Genomic DNA, 16,944 nt, shown 5'->3' on the forward strand with positions numbered 1-16,944 from the left:
TCATCAAAATGTATCTAAATATAAAAATATTTCTAACCTCTTCATATCTTAGTATGAATAACTGTAGTTTCAAATAATCCACTACCCATACAATGAAGGACCTTCAAGTAAAACAATGTGGTCAATTTCATGACTATTCATCTACAGACTAAATAACCAGCAGTTGCCTCACAACAATGGACTATAAATAAGAAAAACCAAATGTGAAGTATTAAAAAGGGTCGGGATAAGAAATTAATTTCACTGTGCATCAGCAAAAGGAGTTGATTTGTGGACGAACAGGAATGGCAAATTTAAAAAACATCCAAAACATGAGTAAAGTTCAAATAGATCTATATGAGCAACATAATAAACTGCTAAGGGATGACGGATGATTAAAGTGGTTAGTTGTACATTTTTGATGTACAACTAAGCTGTCTTTTTGATATTTTTGTTGCTCCTCATGTCTGTAATCTGTATGTTATAATAGTACAAACTTAATGTGAATACATTTAAGGTATATGTGTGTGTAAGGTACAAATTACAACAGTGCTGAGCTCAGCAGGACCTGACATGTGTAGACTGGTTTGAGTCTTTGCAGTCAGCATTAGTGAGAGACATAACCTTTACTTTTTTTTTATGTACTTTATATGAACAGATACAGGACACGCTCTTTAGACATTCAAAGATATTATATGAAAATAAACAATAGCATTGTGAATAGAACAAATACTTAAGGATATCAACCCATCGAGCTTCCACAATCACTTCATTTAAATTGCAGTGTGTTGTCTGTGTGCGAAAGTGAATTCCAGTTGGTCACATAAATATCTCCTCAAATGAGATAATTTGAGGAATTAATAATAATAACAATAATAATGTTGTGGGTTCAAAAAGAGTCATGCCTCTGTGAGGAGTTTGCATGTTCTCCTTGTGCATGGGCTCATTCTGGGTTTCCCTCACAGATCAAAAACACACATTTGATGAAGACTTAATGCCTTAACCCGTTTCCTTCGAACGTTGTACTTTGTGCTCCAAGTTTTACCTGACAGAACAAACTCAGGACAAAAAGTCCCTCCTACTTGACTTTCAGGTAACACACAAATGCAGGTCCCGCCCCTCCCTCGAGTGAAGCTCATTCCTTGTTTCTGATTGGCCGAGAGAACTCGCCCCCTATTTTCTATTGGTTGAAATCGCAGCCCGTCACCTCTGTCATCCTGGAAGTCGCTCGGTAATGATGGCGGCCTTCAGTGTGGCTCGGACTAGCTGCCGACTCATCAACGGCTTGAGGGTCTCCTTCAGGGGTCTGGCGCAGGTGAAATATGGCGCGGTGTGTGCGGCAGCACCGCAGACGGCTGTGCAGCGGGACCGCCGGTGGTATTCGGTGGGCCATCTGTCCGTTAGGGAGCGGATCGAGCAGAAGCGGAAAGCGGCGCTGGTCGGAGGAGGTCAGAAGAGAATCGAAGCACAGCACAAGAAGGTGAAGTCTCAAAACACCCCGACAACATGTGAATCTGTTTTACTCACTACACACGAGGACATTTCTGTATGACACACACTTCCGATTGCTTTAAAATTCGCTGAACTTTCAGAGGTTGCGTGGTGAATGCCTGGCTCAAGGGCTCTAAAGACACTGACAGGTTAATAATGTGCCATTGTCGCCCCCCCCCCCCCCCCCCCCCCCCCCACACACACACACACACTTGAACAGAACTTTGACTATATATTTACATCTGCCCTCCACAACAGCAGGTGACGCTATGAGTCAGTTATTATCAGCGTGTCACGCAGAGCTCAGAGCTCCTCCAATAACAAGTTATTGTTTCAAATCACACTTATTTCTCTTTAAACCTTTTATAGATCATCCATTGAGACGCCACACACACCCTGTAGTGTCATCTGAGGATCAGTATACTGATATTTATATATATTTGCATATTGTAAAGTGTTATTAAATAACAGAAAATGATATGACATGTGAAAGTGACCACAGTGGCCCAACACAATGAATTTTGAAAAGCTTTTAATCTGACAGGTTACAGCTGTGCAAGACCTTTAACCCCCAGCAGCCCACCGGGCACCACACCATGGCAGCCCACCGCTCTGAGAAAGAATAACCTCTGTAATATAACAGCCTCCAAATGACCATACAATGTTGTTTTAAATACATATATATATATATTTGTTCTTTTTGAATATCTTTAACAATGACTGATCAGTTTAAGAGGATGATGTTATGTAACGGTGTTTGTAAATGTGATTCCTGCTGCAGGGTAAGTTGACAGCCCGGGAGCGAGTGCAGCTCCTGCTTGACCCCGACTCCTTCGAGGAGTCCGACATGTTTGTGGAGCATCGCTGCGCCGACTTCGGCATGGAGCAGGACAGAAACAAGGTAGCAGGACACACACACACACACGCACACACACACACACCGAAACCTTTTTCTTTTCTTTTGAATGTTTTCACTGAGGTTCCTTCTCTGTTTTAGTTCCCTGGTGACAGTGTTGTGACCGGCCGAGGCAGGATCAATGGCAGGCTGGTTTATGTCTTCAGTCAGGTGCGGCACATTTTACATAACAGAAAGTTTGAAGTGGAGCAAACGAAACTTGAGCCGGTTTCATACTGGCTTTCCCCTCTGCGCTGTCTTCTTAGGACTTCACTGTGTTTGGTGGCAGTTTGTCTGGAGCTCATGCACAGAAGATCTGTAAGGTAAATGGACACACAACATTTCCTAAAGTTGCTCGTCAGCTGTAAGAATAGGAACGATTGTGTCGGTTCCTTCCTCTGCTTTCTGTGATGTGCTCCCCCCTATTTTATTTTTTTTTAACAAAGATTATGGACCAGGCCATGATGGTCGGGGCGCCCGTCATCGGCCTCAATGACTCCGGAGGCGCTCGGATCCAGGAAGGAGTGGAATCTCTGGCTGGATACGCAGATATTTTCCTGGTATGAGTGTTTCTGTGCCGTCAGTCGTACTTCGCACCGACTCTTTAATCAGGAAACTTAACGCTCGCAGTAAATTAGAGCATTATTTCTTGTCACGCGAAAAAGCGTGCTTCAGTATTTCTGCTGACTCGCTCTGGAGCTGTCCGATTGAAGGGTGTGTGGATGCGGCGTGCAACAAAGCGCTATAAACTGACCAAACACGGGACGTGACGGCCTTTACAAGCTCTGCGTTCTCGCCGGTTGTTTGTACTCGATGTGCGTATTTGATAAATTCCTGCAGTCTTCTGGCACTTTAAGTCATATTATTGGCTGTCAGTTTGTTCTTGGCTGGTTTAAAAACATCAGAATGCTGATCCAACATGCGTTATGTTGCATCCAGCTCAGCCTTAACTGCTTAGCTTTATTTCTTCAGATGAAAACCTTGGAGTCTTTCGGCTGCCACACTTCTGGTTATGTGCAAAGTTTGATTAGAAAAAAAACCAAACACATTTCTGTTGCAGAGGAATGTGTTGGCTTCAGGAGTTGTCCCTCAGATCTCACTCATCATGGGTCCGTGTGCAGGAGGAGCCGTGTACTCGCCCGCCCTGACAGATTTCACCTTCATGGTTAAGGTAAGGACTCGCTTCAGTACACTTTTAATTTCAGCGGCGAAAATCAGTCACGTAAAGTCCAACCAGAAGAAGTGATACTAGAGTACATGAATAGCCATGTTTGTGTGTGTGTGTGTGTGTGTGTGTGTGTGTGTGTGCAGGACACGTCGTATCTGTTCATCACAGGCCCCGATGTTGTGAAATCTGTCACCAATGAAGACGTGACCCAGGAGGAGCTCGGTGGAGCCAAAACTCACACATCTGTGTCGGGTCAGTCTGCGTTCCCCAGGAGCAAAGCCTCCTGACTTTTGCTTTCTCGTCTTAGAAAGTGCACATTCGAATGAATACTTGGTGTTTTTGCTGTATTTCCAGGCGTTGCCCACCATGCGTTTGAGAACGACGTCGAGGCTCTGCTCAACCTGCGCGAGTTCTTCAACTTCCTGCCTCTCAGCAATCAGGACGCGGCTCCCATCAGGGAGTGCCACGACCCCAGGTGAGCAGTGAACCAGCAACTCCTCACTGGGACTGTCGCTTTTTCTTTCTTTTTTCTTTTAAATTCATCGTTAATTTTCTTTCTCCGTCAAGCGATCGTCTGGTCCCGTCACTGGACACCATCGTCCCGTTCGAGTCGACGAAGGCCTACGACATGCTGGACATCGTTCACACTGTATGTTCACACACACACACACACACACTCACACACACTATCAACATATTCCGCTCAGCAATTAGTAAATTTTTTTTTTTTATTCCTTAAATATTTTCCCAGATTGTGGATGAGAGAGACTTCTTTGAGATCATGCCCAACTACGCCAAAAACATCGTGGTGGGATTTGCCCGAATGAACGGACGCACTGTAGGCATTGTGGGTAATCAGCCCAAAGTGGCCTCTGGTGAGTGAAATATGTGGAGAATCGTCATGAAGTTAGAAAAGCAGAATAATTCTCAAAAGCAGCATCCTGGGAGACGTTGTTCCTGCTGTTAAGTCTGCTTTCTCTTTCTCCCTCAGGATGTTTGGACATTAATTCTTCAGTGAAGGGAGCTCGATTTGTTCGCTTCTGCGATGCTTTTAACATTCCCATCATCACCTTTGTGGATGTTCCGGGTTTCCTGCCAGGTATTCTTAAAAAGAAACCCCTGTACGAGTCGTTTTTAATCTCAGTTGGACTCAAAATTTTCCTCGGAAGAGTCCTCCTAGTTTTGATATTGTCAGTCTTTGCCTCATTGGTACAAATGGAAAATTCAGTTACACAACAAAATCTCTATAACCAAAGAAACTCGACTGTAGAAGTTTCTCAACTTGATTTATTTTGCCTAAATATTCTCTGGAATAGAAAAAATATAACTGATGCCTTTTCTGTCAAGGAAATCAGAATACAACAAAATAAAAGCTCTCCTTTGGTTGCAGCGATCTTAAGATTTTAAAATATTGTAAATATTGTAAAAAAAAAAAGTAGCCTCTTCTGTACATGTGTAGTAACTGCCGTGGCCGCTCTTGCCAGGTACGGCTCAGGAGTACGGAGGCATCATCAGACACGGAGCCAAGCTGCTGTTCGCCTTCGCTGAAGCCACCGTCCCCAAAATCACCATCATCACCAGAAAGGTGTGTGTGTGTGTGTGCAGGTTCAAGCCTGGACCGATGAGCTTCGATTTAAAGCTGTGCTCGTGTAGACGCCCCGCAATGAAAGCAATCACTGAAAGAATTTCTTGACTTTGAATTTTACCGAGTGCAGATTTGATTCAGATAAAAAGCGTTGTAACGTCTGAGCTCCGTATTCCAGGCGTACGGAGGAGCCTACGACGTGATGAGCTCCAAACACTTGAGAGGAGACGTGAACTACGCGTGGCCCAGCGCCGAGGTGGCCGTCATGGGTGCCAAGGTGAAAAAAACACACTCCGTCCGTCCAGCTTCTATACACTGGTTTTTCCAGCTTTGGGCCTCCGGAGCCAATCCCAGATGATTCTCTGCCTTCTCAGGGTGCCGTTCAGATTATCTTCAGAGGAAAGGAGAACCAGGCTGAAGCAGAGGCCGAATACGTGGAGAAGTTTGCCAACCCTTTCCCAGCTGCCGTCAGAGGTAAATCCGCTTCGAATGCTTTCCTTCTTTTGGAGTCTTTCATCCTCGTGTGTTTTATCTCACGCGAGCCTCTCCTGGCTCTGGTTTCAGGCTTCGTGGACGACATCATCGAGCCGGCCACCACTCGCAGGAAGATCTGCAGAGACCTGGAGGTCCTGGCCAGCAAGAAGCAGGTCAACCCCTGGAAGAAGCACGCCAACATTCCCCTGTGAAACGCGCCCGCAGTGTTTCAATACTGACTCCTACTGCCCAACTCCACCGGTACCCGTTAACGACAGCTCTGGAAGCCCGCCACGCAGATTTCTCATGCCATCCCATCTCCTCGCTCAAAGGAGATGGTAAAGATCACTCCTCTGGTGTGTGACTCCCAGGCCTCACTGCTTGTCTTCTGAACTGTGTGAAGTTTCTTTTTCTGGGTTTGGAGGAAGCGGCGGGATGCGTATCGTCACGTTGTGATCGTTGAGACCTGAAACACTTCACATGACCTGTATTGAATAGTCACATATTCTGAATGAATCGTCACGTCGGCAGCGGCCATATTGGCCTCCACTGTTGACTTTCTTTGACATTTCAAAGACGCAGTTAAATCAGAGGGGTTAAAAATCATGCAACTGTCATCATTTGTAGTGAAATATACTGTAGTCGTATACAGTTATTATTGTACTGTATTTAGTTTTTTTTAACGGTGCATTTCTTTTTAAATGCACTTGCCGTGTGGATCCTTCCCTTTTTAGGTCATGAGAAGTATTTCTCTCAGCCAGGACCCGTGCCTTTCCTCTGTGGCAGGCTCTGCTCCGCCATCATGAACTGGACACCATGTGGATTTTATTCACATCTGGCAGTGCATCACTTTCTATTTGTACTTGACGCCCGTCTGATTTGACAAATACAAATGATGTGATTCTGAGTAAACCGTGCGTCTTGGGTCTTATGTGCCGAGTGTGTGTGTGTGTGTGGATGTCTGCAGGTGAGCCTGTAGCGAGGGTCCAAGTCTGGTGTGTCTCAGCCATGAGGCTGCATGCTTTTCCATCTTGGGGTCTCCTTTTTTATCCAGATTCCAATCGGTTGCAGCTGCAGTCTCTTCTAACGAATACAGAGTGTGATTCAGGTCAGGGAGTTGGTTCAGCGTGAGGTCAAGTTCCAGTTCATGATCCTGCATGTTGGAGGATGAATCTTGTAGGAAGTTCCCACCTACGAGTGGGAAATCTGCATTTAGTGACGCTTGTGTTTCTACTTCACATTTGGAAATACTGAGGTTTATTTGTAGCGATCAAACGATGAGCGCGCTGATGAAGTCTGGCTATTTTCACTTAAACTATGTGGGTCTACAAAGAGCACAATTTAAAGTTATTGGCTCAAACGCCAAGATTTTGTTTTCCACTTCCCACTGGGAGTGTGACAGCATTCAAATATAATTCCCAGACATGGAAATGTTTTCCACTTGGTGAACTATTAATGTCATTTCAATGAAATGAAAACCTCCCAATCTGCTTCATGATAAAAGGTAATTTTGTCTATTTAATCTGGTCTCGATGGCAGACTGACAAAACAACAGCACATGCTGGAAAAACAAACGGCTCCTCTGGTTCAGTGTGACCCAGCAAGCTTTGCTTCGTTCCATATGAACTAAAGTCCATGTGCCCGAACATCTAAAACAGGCTGAATCTCACTTGATAAATCCGTCCAGAAAACCTGTGATGTTGTGGTATTTCACGATCCCGCCGTATAAAGATCAAGAGTAAACTGTCAAGATCAAGCTGGAAGCCATTTTTCATTTCGAAATGAGGACACGAACTCCAGTTCGCAAATCGATTACAGATTTTGTTTTATTAAAAAGAATTTTGAGTTCACAGAAAAAACAAAACAAAAAAAAACCCTGGCTTTTTTTTTTTTATTATTTTTAAATTTTTTATTTATTTTTTTTTTTAAGAGTATTTTAGGGCAACTGATGTCAACTGCACTGCAGAAAAGATCCAATTGTCTCTGATATTTACAGGACGGCCAAACCAGCCAATGAGTGAAGGTTTGTAAATGACTGATTAAAACCAACAGAGGGTGAAGCAAACGGAACGGCGGAACACATTCAAAACACATTCAAAGAAACCTTTCAGACAGAACAGATCCGTCACTGCACTGGATATGAACCATGATTAAAAACCCTCTCGAAAGCGGCGAACACAGTTTGGTGTAAAAACGAAACGGTTTCCACCTGTGAAGGAGAAAGGTAATCTGCTGTAATACTCGAGTGTGAAGTGATTACAATCAGACCGTACAGCGCAGATAAGCTGGTAACCGTCGGATATGAGTTACAGATGTGGGACGGGGAGGCTGGAATATACTGTAAGTATGTAGGCCACAATTTGGCAACAAACGAGATACATATTCAAGAAAAGGCTGTACAAACATCGGACAAAAACAAAAACACACTCGATTTAAAACTTTAGTACTAAAGCTACAGAGTTGAAAATATGTTTATCGTCTTTTTTAAAACTTTTTATTTTTTTTTTTACTTTAAAAAGTTGTTATTCGTTATTGTGTTTGTGTGTGTGTGCAGAACGTGGGGGGGGGGGGGGGGGGGGGGGTGTGTTCATCCGAGATGGATTCAAGAACGAGGACACTCGCTCTGCTTCCACAACACACACCAGATGTTTACATCACTTCCTCCAGGTCGGTACTGTCGACCTGTGTGTGTGTGTGTGTGTGTGCACCGCTGCTCAACTATCGTCACCAACACTTTACACGCATCACGTCACACAGCAGCACCGGCACACACACAGACTCAGATATGGCGAATGGAGAGGGGGCAGGTGGGCGGTAATAAGAGCAAAGATATAGAACATTTAGTACTGAGATCCTCGAAGTCGGTTTTAACCAGAAGGATCGGAGTGCAACACCAAAAGAAGGGGGGGGGGGTCTGCACAGAGTGTTATGTTGCTCTGTGCTGCCGGCCGCGAGGCGAAGCAAACAACTGTACATCTGTGTTTCAGGGAAAATGTAAAAACTGCCAGTGCTCGTCGGCCGGCTGGCTGCAGGGCGCCGGCGGAGCTACCGCTAACAAGAGCTAAACCAACAGGCTTGAAGAGGAGGTGGAGGAAGAGGAGGAGGAGGATGAAGCTCTGTAATGATTCAGACTCAACTGGGGATCCTCCAGCCTGAAAGACCAGAGCAGATCCTCAGTTCCAGCCAAGATCCGCCTCACACACCTTTCCATCACGTGGAACAGAAAGAGAAAGAGAAAAGTTCTTCAGCAATGTTTTTTTCCTTCTTCTTCTTCTTCTGGGGAGTTTGATTGGCAGGCGGTCCTGGGTTCAACATCCCCCCCCCTCCCTACTTGTTTACTCCTGATAGAAATCCTGATCTCTGGATCTTTTCCCCTCCAGATCAGAACATGGGCATGGTGAATCCCTGCAACCAGACAGGAGAGACGATGCTAAGTAATCGGATTACATGAAAAAAATTGAAATATGAAAAATTCATTACAAACGCGAGTCACATCATTCCAACTGTATATTTTTTCATTTATTGCACATAAATATTAAATATTTCAAGTATTTGTTGTTTCACTGCCGATCATTTCAGCTTATAGGTCATTAAAGTTACAAAATTATTTGGTAAAATTGTATTAAATTCCAAAGAACATATTAAAATTTTCCACAATCCATAACGATCACAATTGAGAAACGTTCCAGTTTGTGTGTTAAGAGTGTAGAAGTGTATTACTGTAATTGCAGTTAAAAGTGATGGACTTTTTTTTTATTTTTTTCAATCAGTGTATGATAAAGAAACAAACACATTTTCCATCTTTTTCAAAGAAGCTTATTGAATCTTCTTTTCTTCTGACTAAATTGTGTTTCTGCAGCTCAAACTGAAAACGTAAACAATCTGTCTACTCATTTTAATTCTCCACTTGTTTAATTTCCTCTCAGAGTTTCTCCATAACTAATCTGGTCTGAAACCATTTGGATACGGTCACAGTTCTGAGGAGTTGTGCTCTGCAGACCAACACAATGTAATTCAAATGAATCAAGATGTGCTTTCAGTTCAGTTTTAGGGGTATTTACACCAAACATTCACAGTTCTCTCTGTATCTCACTCCTAAAATCAGATTTTTATCCTCACAAACCCGAAAGATTTTAGATTTAATCTGTGCTTCACGTTAGATTATCTGGACGACTCACCGACTCGTCTTCGATCATCGCTGCAGAGTCAAAGAAGTCCGGTCTTAACTCTGCTCTTTCACGTCTGTTCCTCGACGGAGGCTGAAAGATAACAAAACAAAAAAAAAAACAATCACATTTTATTCATTGGGTATTTTATCATGCAGGTTTTTACACGTTTGAATGCTCAGAGGATCACAAACTATAACAAAGGACGAAGAAACTGAAAATACTGTATTTTTTTTGTATAGAGGAAAAAATGGATTTAAAATATTTCAAAGAAAACAAGATAGAATCCAAATAAAATAGCACAAAAAAAATAAATAACATAAGTTAAATGTGAATTCAAAATCAGTGTAAAATGGATAAATGAGTTAAGATAAATAAAGGAGTAAAATAAATGAACCATTCACTCATGAGAAGCCAGATTAAGGAGGGAAGCTTTATGTAAGTTTAAAACAACAATGACGAACTTGTCAGATTGAGAGTCACTCACCAGGTCGATCACCATCGTGTCTTCAAACTCCTCATTCATGTCCTCCAGCTGACCCCGCGATGACATCATCACGTCCTCGAAGATCGGCTCTGCGTCGTCCTCCATCAGCCCCCGCCTGCGCCACACAAAAACACTTCCTCATCTCGTCCAAATCGACCTTGTATCACAATAATTACCGCGTTGTGGGTGTCTATAAAGGGTTCAATCTGAACGCCTCACTCCTGTGAGCGCCGCACATTTAAAGGCTGAAGAAAACAAACGTACACAGTCTGCCGGACGCCCTGATTGCTGCGCGACTTGATGTAGTTCATGCCCGTCCGGTCCTTCCTGTTCACCTCCTCCATCTTCTGCTGGCCGAGCCACGACATCTGCATCTGAGGACTGAGGACAAGCACAGCTGGAGTCTGAATCCACACGACACACACACACACACACACACTTCCAGCGGTCGCCAAGCTCAGTCAGCACGTGCAGAGCGATGCTGACTCACACTCAGCCTTTGTTTTGTCGTCCAAAAAAGTGACTCTTCGTTTTTTTGTGTGGATATAAATAAAAACATAAGGGTGTTTATGAGGCCTTGTCTATTTGCAGATTTATCTTTTAAAATGTAGATTTCAATTAAAGACGACATTAGTTTCAATCCCAGCAGCACAGCGAGGGTGAAATGTGGATGTATGACATATGTTGTGAAATTAAACATTTCTATGGGTCAATGTAGGCGATAATATTATTATAGTGTAATAATTGGATTTTTTTTTAATGTTTAAAAACTGACAGTCCAAAACTACTGCCTGGATGTGTATAAAAGGCCAAAACACACAGTGAACTTGGTCACATGTTCATTTAGACACAAAAAGAGAAAACAGATGGAAAACCGCTGATAGAGACATGAATATATACAATCAAGGTGGAGGAACTAGTTGGTGTCTGCATTGCTACATGATCTCACTTGTGTACGAAGTCGTTCTCGGAGCCGGGCTCAGAGTCCGGGTCGGGCAGGTGTTCTGCTGGTCTGTTCTCTCTGAGGACTGTGGAGGTGAGCTGAGGGGTCTGAAGCGTCCCCGGTGTCTGGAGTGTGTCGTTACGCATCATCCACGAGCCCTCCACGCTGCTTTCCTCTGGAGAGGAAACACAGGAGAGAAACACAGTCACAACAACAGCAACACCAGCAGACGGTTGTTAGACGCAGCTGACTCCGCCTCGTGTCGGCTCACCCTCGATCCGTTTCTTGTGCAGAGGCGGTCGTCCCTTCTTGCTGCGTACGGAGCCCGTCTTGCTGCTGGAGCCGGACGTGACGGACATGTGATCCTCGTCTCCTCCCGTCAGCAGGCTGTTCCTGTAGGAGATCAGCGGCAGCCACACGTCCTCCCGACGCTCCGACATCGACTCGGACATGAACTTCTCCAGGTACGAGTGTCTGTGGCCGACATGGCGAATATCCATTAAATCGACATTCAAAAACTACTAAACGAGGCTGAGCTTCGATGAGAAACGTGAAGAAACGAGGGAGCACTTACACTGTCTTTTTGTCTTGGCGGATTAGTTTGGAGGAGAATTCACTGAGCACTTCCAGGAAGGCCAGATTGAGAGGAGGAAACTCTGGTCCCCGAGGATTCTGGTACTTAAATGCAAACTCTATTCCATCCCTGAAACAACAGCGAGAGCGAGTGATGAACGAGAGCTAAAGGAGCGATGTGGTGTTCTGAACATCCTCCGTGTCTGACCACAGATTTGTTCCCACAGGGAACAGATGACCTTACTTGTGCAACGTGGCAACGGCCTCTCTGGTCTTGATCTGATCCAGGCCAAAAGTGAGGGCGAAGCGGCGAGCCAGCTCCTTGATGCCGCTCACGTGAGAAGACGTTCGGTCCAGGTTGGGACCCTGGTCCTGCAGCAGCTCGTTGAACAGCTGCAATCACACAAGGTGACGGGAGAGAGCACCCGTGAAGACGACGGCGTACAAAAAGAGACAAAAAGAAGCTCCGTGTGAAGCAGCGTCACTGTCTCACCTGCTGCAGACTGAGGATGAGCGTCTTGGCACAGAGGATCTTGTCCGTCTGTCTGGTTTTACTGAGCGTTTCCTTGATGATGTCACCGTAATCATTGTAATACTGAGGCAGAGAGAGGAAATGGTTGAACACACATGATCAGCTCATGTAACGGTAAACAAATCACTCCCTTTCAATTGTATTCATCAACGTTCCAATTTAAAACACACACCTTCATGTAATGCTTGAAGATGTCTGCCGCAGCGGGCATGTCCACGATGTCGTAGATGATGAGTTTGCAGAAAGCTGCGAGCAGGTTTCTCCTCTTGTGCAGCGCCTCGATCTTGTTGGCCTCGTCCTCCTCGTCTCCCTCTGTGGCCACAAAGACAGTGTTTGGTAAATTCCTCCCTTCTTCTGTTTGCTTGAAAACATTGATTGTAGAGGTATGGCAGTCATAGAAAGCATGGTGAAATAGTTCTAAAAGCCCAGACAGAAGCTGCCGAACCGTTTTGCTTCTGGTACAGCCCCGATCTTTTCAAATAAGAGTATTTGATGGATGCATTAATTTGAGAAATGTAGGAGGTTTTATTTGGGGTATTTTCTTTCCAAAATCTTACACATGTATGACTTCAAAATAAAAATAAAATGTTGTCGTGTAAATAAAATAAGTCCCATTTTTTATATCTGCTATTATATAATGTGGGTGAAACAACATGAAATGGTGAATTGTGCATCATATTGGTCAGTTTAATGTTTTTCAATAGATTTTATCTTATATAAATGGCACATTGGGATTTTTAAGCATCAGGTGTGACATTTTACCTTTTTTTCCTGGGATAGAAATGCTTTCAAGGTAATTTAATGATCTTTGAAACATATATAAAGATGAGGATGCACTTTAAATGTGCAATGTTTAAAAAACAAAAAAGACATGCGTGTTAAATTCATGAACTAATGAATCACTGTAAATCCACCTCTTAAGAATCAATATGTTGAAAGTTCAAAAACAACTTAGGCATTCCCCTTCTGCATGATGATCATCCATCCTGTTCACTGTTCTGACTCCATTCTCACAGAAACATTTGTCTCCCTCTCCCTCTCTCTTACCCATGCTCTGGCTCTCATCGTCCTGGTCGATAAAGACGTGGTCCAGGACAAAGTTGAGCAGTTCGTTCTGCAGGGTGCTGTCCGGGTTAAACACAAGCGGCTGGAGGCCCTCCCTGCCGCCGGAGGTCAGCTGGTGACTGAAGATCATCAGCAGGTCGCACAGCAGCATGAACGCCTGGACGAGAGTCACGGATTTATAGAAAATGACTTAATCGACCAAGTTGACATCGCATTAACCTCCTGCCGGCCAGGATGCGGTCTTGACAGCGTTTTCTTACCTGTTCTTTGACCGGCGTGTTGACATTGGACAGGCACTGTTGACACACGGCCAGGAAAGACTTGACGACTCTCCTGAGCGCCACCAGGTCGTCCTGCAGAGACACAACACCGATACGCACCATCAGCCGAGTGTCACATTAATCAATTTTACAGCAGCTTCGTTCAGGATAAAAGGTCGCTTCATGCCTTTCGGCATCAATGAGCCGGTCTACTGATTGTGCATTCATCTGTCTCTGAACAACAGCATTTAGGCAGAATAATCAATAAACAAAGAACCCTCAATGGTTATATCACAGTCTAATGTATTCCCTTCATCGCAGTTTAATTAAGTTGTATCTTCTGAAAAAAAAAAAAAAAAAACAAAGATGCTATAATTAATTGATCCCCTTGGAGAAATCACTCCTTCGCATTTATTCCATCCTATTAATGGTGAACCTGAGCTGCCCATGCTGGGGCTGCTGGGCTGTTGTGGTGCGGGTGCCTGGGGAGCTACTGGGGGTCAACGGGCTTGGCAGTGGGGTTCGAACCTGCGATCCCAAGTACAGAAATTAGTGCATTAGATTTTAACACTAAATAACCCAAATAAATAAAACATCAGTTTTATTTTTGGAACAAGTAAGTGAATGAGATGTTATGCTCTTAATTTTCTGGCCACAGTACTCTGATTTATTCTGTTGGCGTAAAATGGACAATTAATTCTGAAAGTGAGGCCAACTCATTAAAGTAATAGATAACTACATGACAAGACTTTTAACAATCATTTAAATCAGTCGATCAATTATTAATTAATTATTAATTTTTCAAAAATTCTCTGGATGAAACATTTTTTTCTGGAATTTGAACTGCTAGATATAGCAATTTACAGTCACAAATACAGTCTTCACTGCCTTCCAATAGTTCATATAAATGTCATACTTTGAGCTTGTTCTTGAAACGTGACAATGAATTTAATGTTTTTTTCTCAGGTTTTAAATTATTCAATTACACGGATGCAGGAGCATGTGAGTCAAGAGTGTTGGGTATGTGACTTTACAACAACTACTAGTAATAATTTGCCATGTAGTAATATAGTTTCTACAAAAACAGTGATTGATCAGGTTTATCATGTTGCAAAGCTACTATTTTGAACACAACTGTATATTACTGTCGTTTGCATGTGTTCTATAGAAAGCAGCTTACATATTGGGCATATAGGTGAGGTTCCACATAATCTTCAGCAGAAGCCTAATTTTTATGTGTCACATTTGAACTTGAATCCAAAATAAATATCTTGGGATCTGAAGCCATTTTGTGGTGTTTAGGTGTTAAATGAGATGGATTTGTGGCGACTCCCCAATCTGCTGCTGTCTGTGAAATGGATTTCTCAACCAAAGCTGCCCAACTCTGCAGAAGAACGGATAAGCTCTCATCCCGGTGGATCACTGCTGCTCAGACATGGCAGCCTTCACTCTGAGCCCCCTGACCGGGGATAAAGCCTGAGCACCGCTTGCGAGGTGAGTGGAGCACCTTGCTGGGGGCTCCTTCCGTGACCTTGACCAGCTGCCAGAGGATGGAGTAGTGGGAGCACTGCAGGGCCTGGACGGCTATCTGCTCCGGCATTGAGCCCTGCTCGATACCTGCCTTCAGCAGCCGGTAGCAATTCCCAAACAAATCCCACCGTGTCAAGTCGTGAGCACTGGGGGAAAGAAATTGTTTGAGTTATAGATTTCTTTTTTTTTTAACACCCTTTCTGATTTACATCCGACAGGATTTGGTACTTTTATTTGTCTGAACTGATAAACTTTATGTATTCCAGAAGGTTTGTTGGTTATCAGATAAGAAAACATTTTTATTTATTTATTTCAAAACAGATGAAAAGAAGTCCGGATTAAAATCTTACTTGTGGAAGGCTGTGAGTCGTTTGAGTGTAGATAAAACATTGTAGATATCATCATCGTCTGCCTCCTCGGCCTGCAGCAATAAAAAGTTGACACTTGGTACTCACAATAAGCATGAAGACCACACACACAAAAAACTCAGACAAAAGTGTTTCCAAACAAGTGACCCAAAGCTTTTGTTATGTTTGCAGTTATTCGTGTTCTTAAGGCTACGTCTCTGAAAGCTAGTAAACTGGAATACTTCTTTATTAAAACTCTAAAAAGAACTTATAAAAAAATATTTAGAGATAGGAAATGAAAATATTATAAGAGACGGAGAGAAGATTGTGCAAGAACCCTGAAATTGATCAAACACTGTGGTCACATATTATACGTCTAAAGCACTGTGCTGTGACGAATACCAGAAGGGTTATAATAATCTGCACATAATTACGTGCAGCCTGAAGCCCCGTTTCAAAGGCATACCTTCGTGCCGGCCTCACAAATAACAAACAGAAACCCCTTTTCACAAACGTATTCCACGAGCCGACGGCGACCCCGCTCGCCGTACCTCTTGCAGCAGCTCCTCGACCGAATGAGCGAATCGATCGGTCATCTCGTCGATGAGCTGCGATCGTGCGATGTCCACCCGGTTCATGATGGTGTATTCCTCGGAGCAGAGGATGCTGTACGTCTTGCTGCAGGCCTCCAGCACGTCCGTCTCAATGTGCTTCTCCACCACCAGCCGGATCTGCTTCAGTAAGCCGTCCAGGTGCTTCTCCATGCGCCCGGCGCTGTACACGTCCAGGTCGAAGAACTGGGGGATCTGCAGCAGGTTGGCTACCTTCTCCGAGTCTGCCTGGTACTATGGGGAACGACACATGGGGGCGCCGAATTAGAAAAATTAGAAGCAGGAAGAAGACGTTATGAATCCAGATGGAGAAAAGAGAGAGAAGGATGTTGAGGCTTCTCCACTGGCCAGAACACTTGGCCAGAGTGGCAAGTGTTCAATAACACTTCTCATGACAACATAAGTAACAGCATGATCAATTATTTCGACAAACAGATCAGTCTTCCAGCCAAGTCATTACTCGCTGCTCTGCCTTGCCCGCTGCCGCCTGAGGCTGAGAAGAGTCATACCTTAGACAAGAGCATCGGCAGAGCCATGATGAAGTGCTCGGTCAGCTTGTTTTTGTCGTCTATCTGCGTCTTCCTCTCCTTTGCTGTGAGAACCTTTTCAAACAAACATAAAAGCAAAGGTCAGATGAAGCAGATAAGGTCAATTTTCTCACATAAATATGAATCCAACAGATTTTTTTTTTAAAGGAAAATATTTTCATCTCTCTGAGTCTCTGCTTTGTAAAATAAATTATATTCATACCTTATACTTTGTTTTAAGTGTCCGTTTGTTGTGGCTATTTGATGTATAAGTGTAATTTACTATTAAAAAATGTCTGCAAAGATACTTA

General features: G+C 43.7%; 2 protein-coding genes across 2 annotated transcripts in view; one reads left to right on the forward strand and one right to left on the reverse strand.

The window, feature by feature from the left end:
- Positions 1 to 1,190: 1,190 nt before the first annotated feature.
- On the forward strand, positions 1,191 to 6,522 carry pccb (propionyl-CoA carboxylase subunit beta). Its single transcript, XM_080480779.1, has 15 exons — positions 1,191 to 1,459; positions 2,252 to 2,371; positions 2,468 to 2,536; positions 2,632 to 2,688; positions 2,812 to 2,925; positions 3,426 to 3,536; positions 3,677 to 3,785; positions 3,888 to 4,008; positions 4,101 to 4,182; positions 4,285 to 4,408; positions 4,525 to 4,632; positions 5,018 to 5,118; positions 5,297 to 5,395; positions 5,493 to 5,592; positions 5,683 to 6,522. The coding sequence occupies exons 1-15, from the start codon at positions 1,214 to 1,216 to the stop codon at positions 5,802 to 5,804; spliced, it is 1,683 nt and encodes a 560-aa protein (XP_080336905.1). The 5' UTR covers positions 1,191 to 1,213; the 3' UTR covers positions 5,805 to 6,522.
- Positions 6,523 to 8,100: 1,578 nt separating this feature from the next.
- The window catches only part of stag1a (STAG1 cohesin complex component a), a 42,057-nt gene continuing 33,213 nt past the window's right edge, over positions 8,101 to 16,944 (reverse strand). The window contains exons 17-32 of the mRNA XM_080480483.1: positions 16,616 to 16,708; positions 16,047 to 16,340; positions 15,499 to 15,569; positions 15,126 to 15,294; positions 13,619 to 13,711; positions 13,341 to 13,515; positions 12,466 to 12,605; positions 12,255 to 12,356; positions 12,006 to 12,154; positions 11,763 to 11,891; positions 11,460 to 11,662; positions 11,195 to 11,363; positions 10,510 to 10,626; positions 10,246 to 10,360; positions 9,771 to 9,851; positions 8,101 to 8,997 (exon numbers count right to left, since the gene is read on the reverse strand). Coding sequence (XP_080336609.1) covers positions 8,974 to 8,997; positions 9,771 to 9,851; positions 10,246 to 10,360; positions 10,510 to 10,626; positions 11,195 to 11,363; positions 11,460 to 11,662; positions 11,763 to 11,891; positions 12,006 to 12,154; positions 12,255 to 12,356; positions 12,466 to 12,605; positions 13,341 to 13,515; positions 13,619 to 13,711; positions 15,126 to 15,294; positions 15,499 to 15,569; positions 16,047 to 16,340; positions 16,616 to 16,708 — 2,124 coding nt within the window. The 3' untranslated portion in view covers positions 8,101 to 8,973. The remainder of the gene's footprint in view (positions 8,998 to 9,770; positions 9,852 to 10,245; positions 10,361 to 10,509; positions 10,627 to 11,194; positions 11,364 to 11,459; positions 11,663 to 11,762; positions 11,892 to 12,005; positions 12,155 to 12,254; positions 12,357 to 12,465; positions 12,606 to 13,340; positions 13,516 to 13,618; positions 13,712 to 15,125; positions 15,295 to 15,498; positions 15,570 to 16,046; positions 16,341 to 16,615; positions 16,709 to 16,944) is intronic.

Source organism: Lipophrys pholis (assembly GCF_963383615.2).
Source record: "Lipophrys pholis genome assembly, chromosome: 14".
In the NCBI taxonomy this organism is placed as follows: domain Eukaryota; kingdom Metazoa; phylum Chordata; class Actinopteri; order Blenniiformes; family Blenniidae; genus Lipophrys; species Lipophrys pholis.

Excerpts from the sequence above, each read along its gene's own strand:
- pccb (XM_080480779.1), top strand. The coding sequence starts at position 1,214 with ATGATGGCGGCCTTCAGTGTGGCTCGGACTAGCTGCCGACTCATCAAC. Across the intron at positions 2,372-2,467 it reads TGGAGCAGGACAGAAACAAG|TTCCCTGGTGACAGTGTTGT; the intron begins GTAGCAGGACAC and ends TCTCTGTTTTAG. Across the intron at positions 4,009-4,100 it reads AGGGAGTGCCACGACCCCAG|CGATCGTCTGGTCCCGTCAC; the intron begins GTGAGCAGTGAA and ends TTCTCCGTCAAG.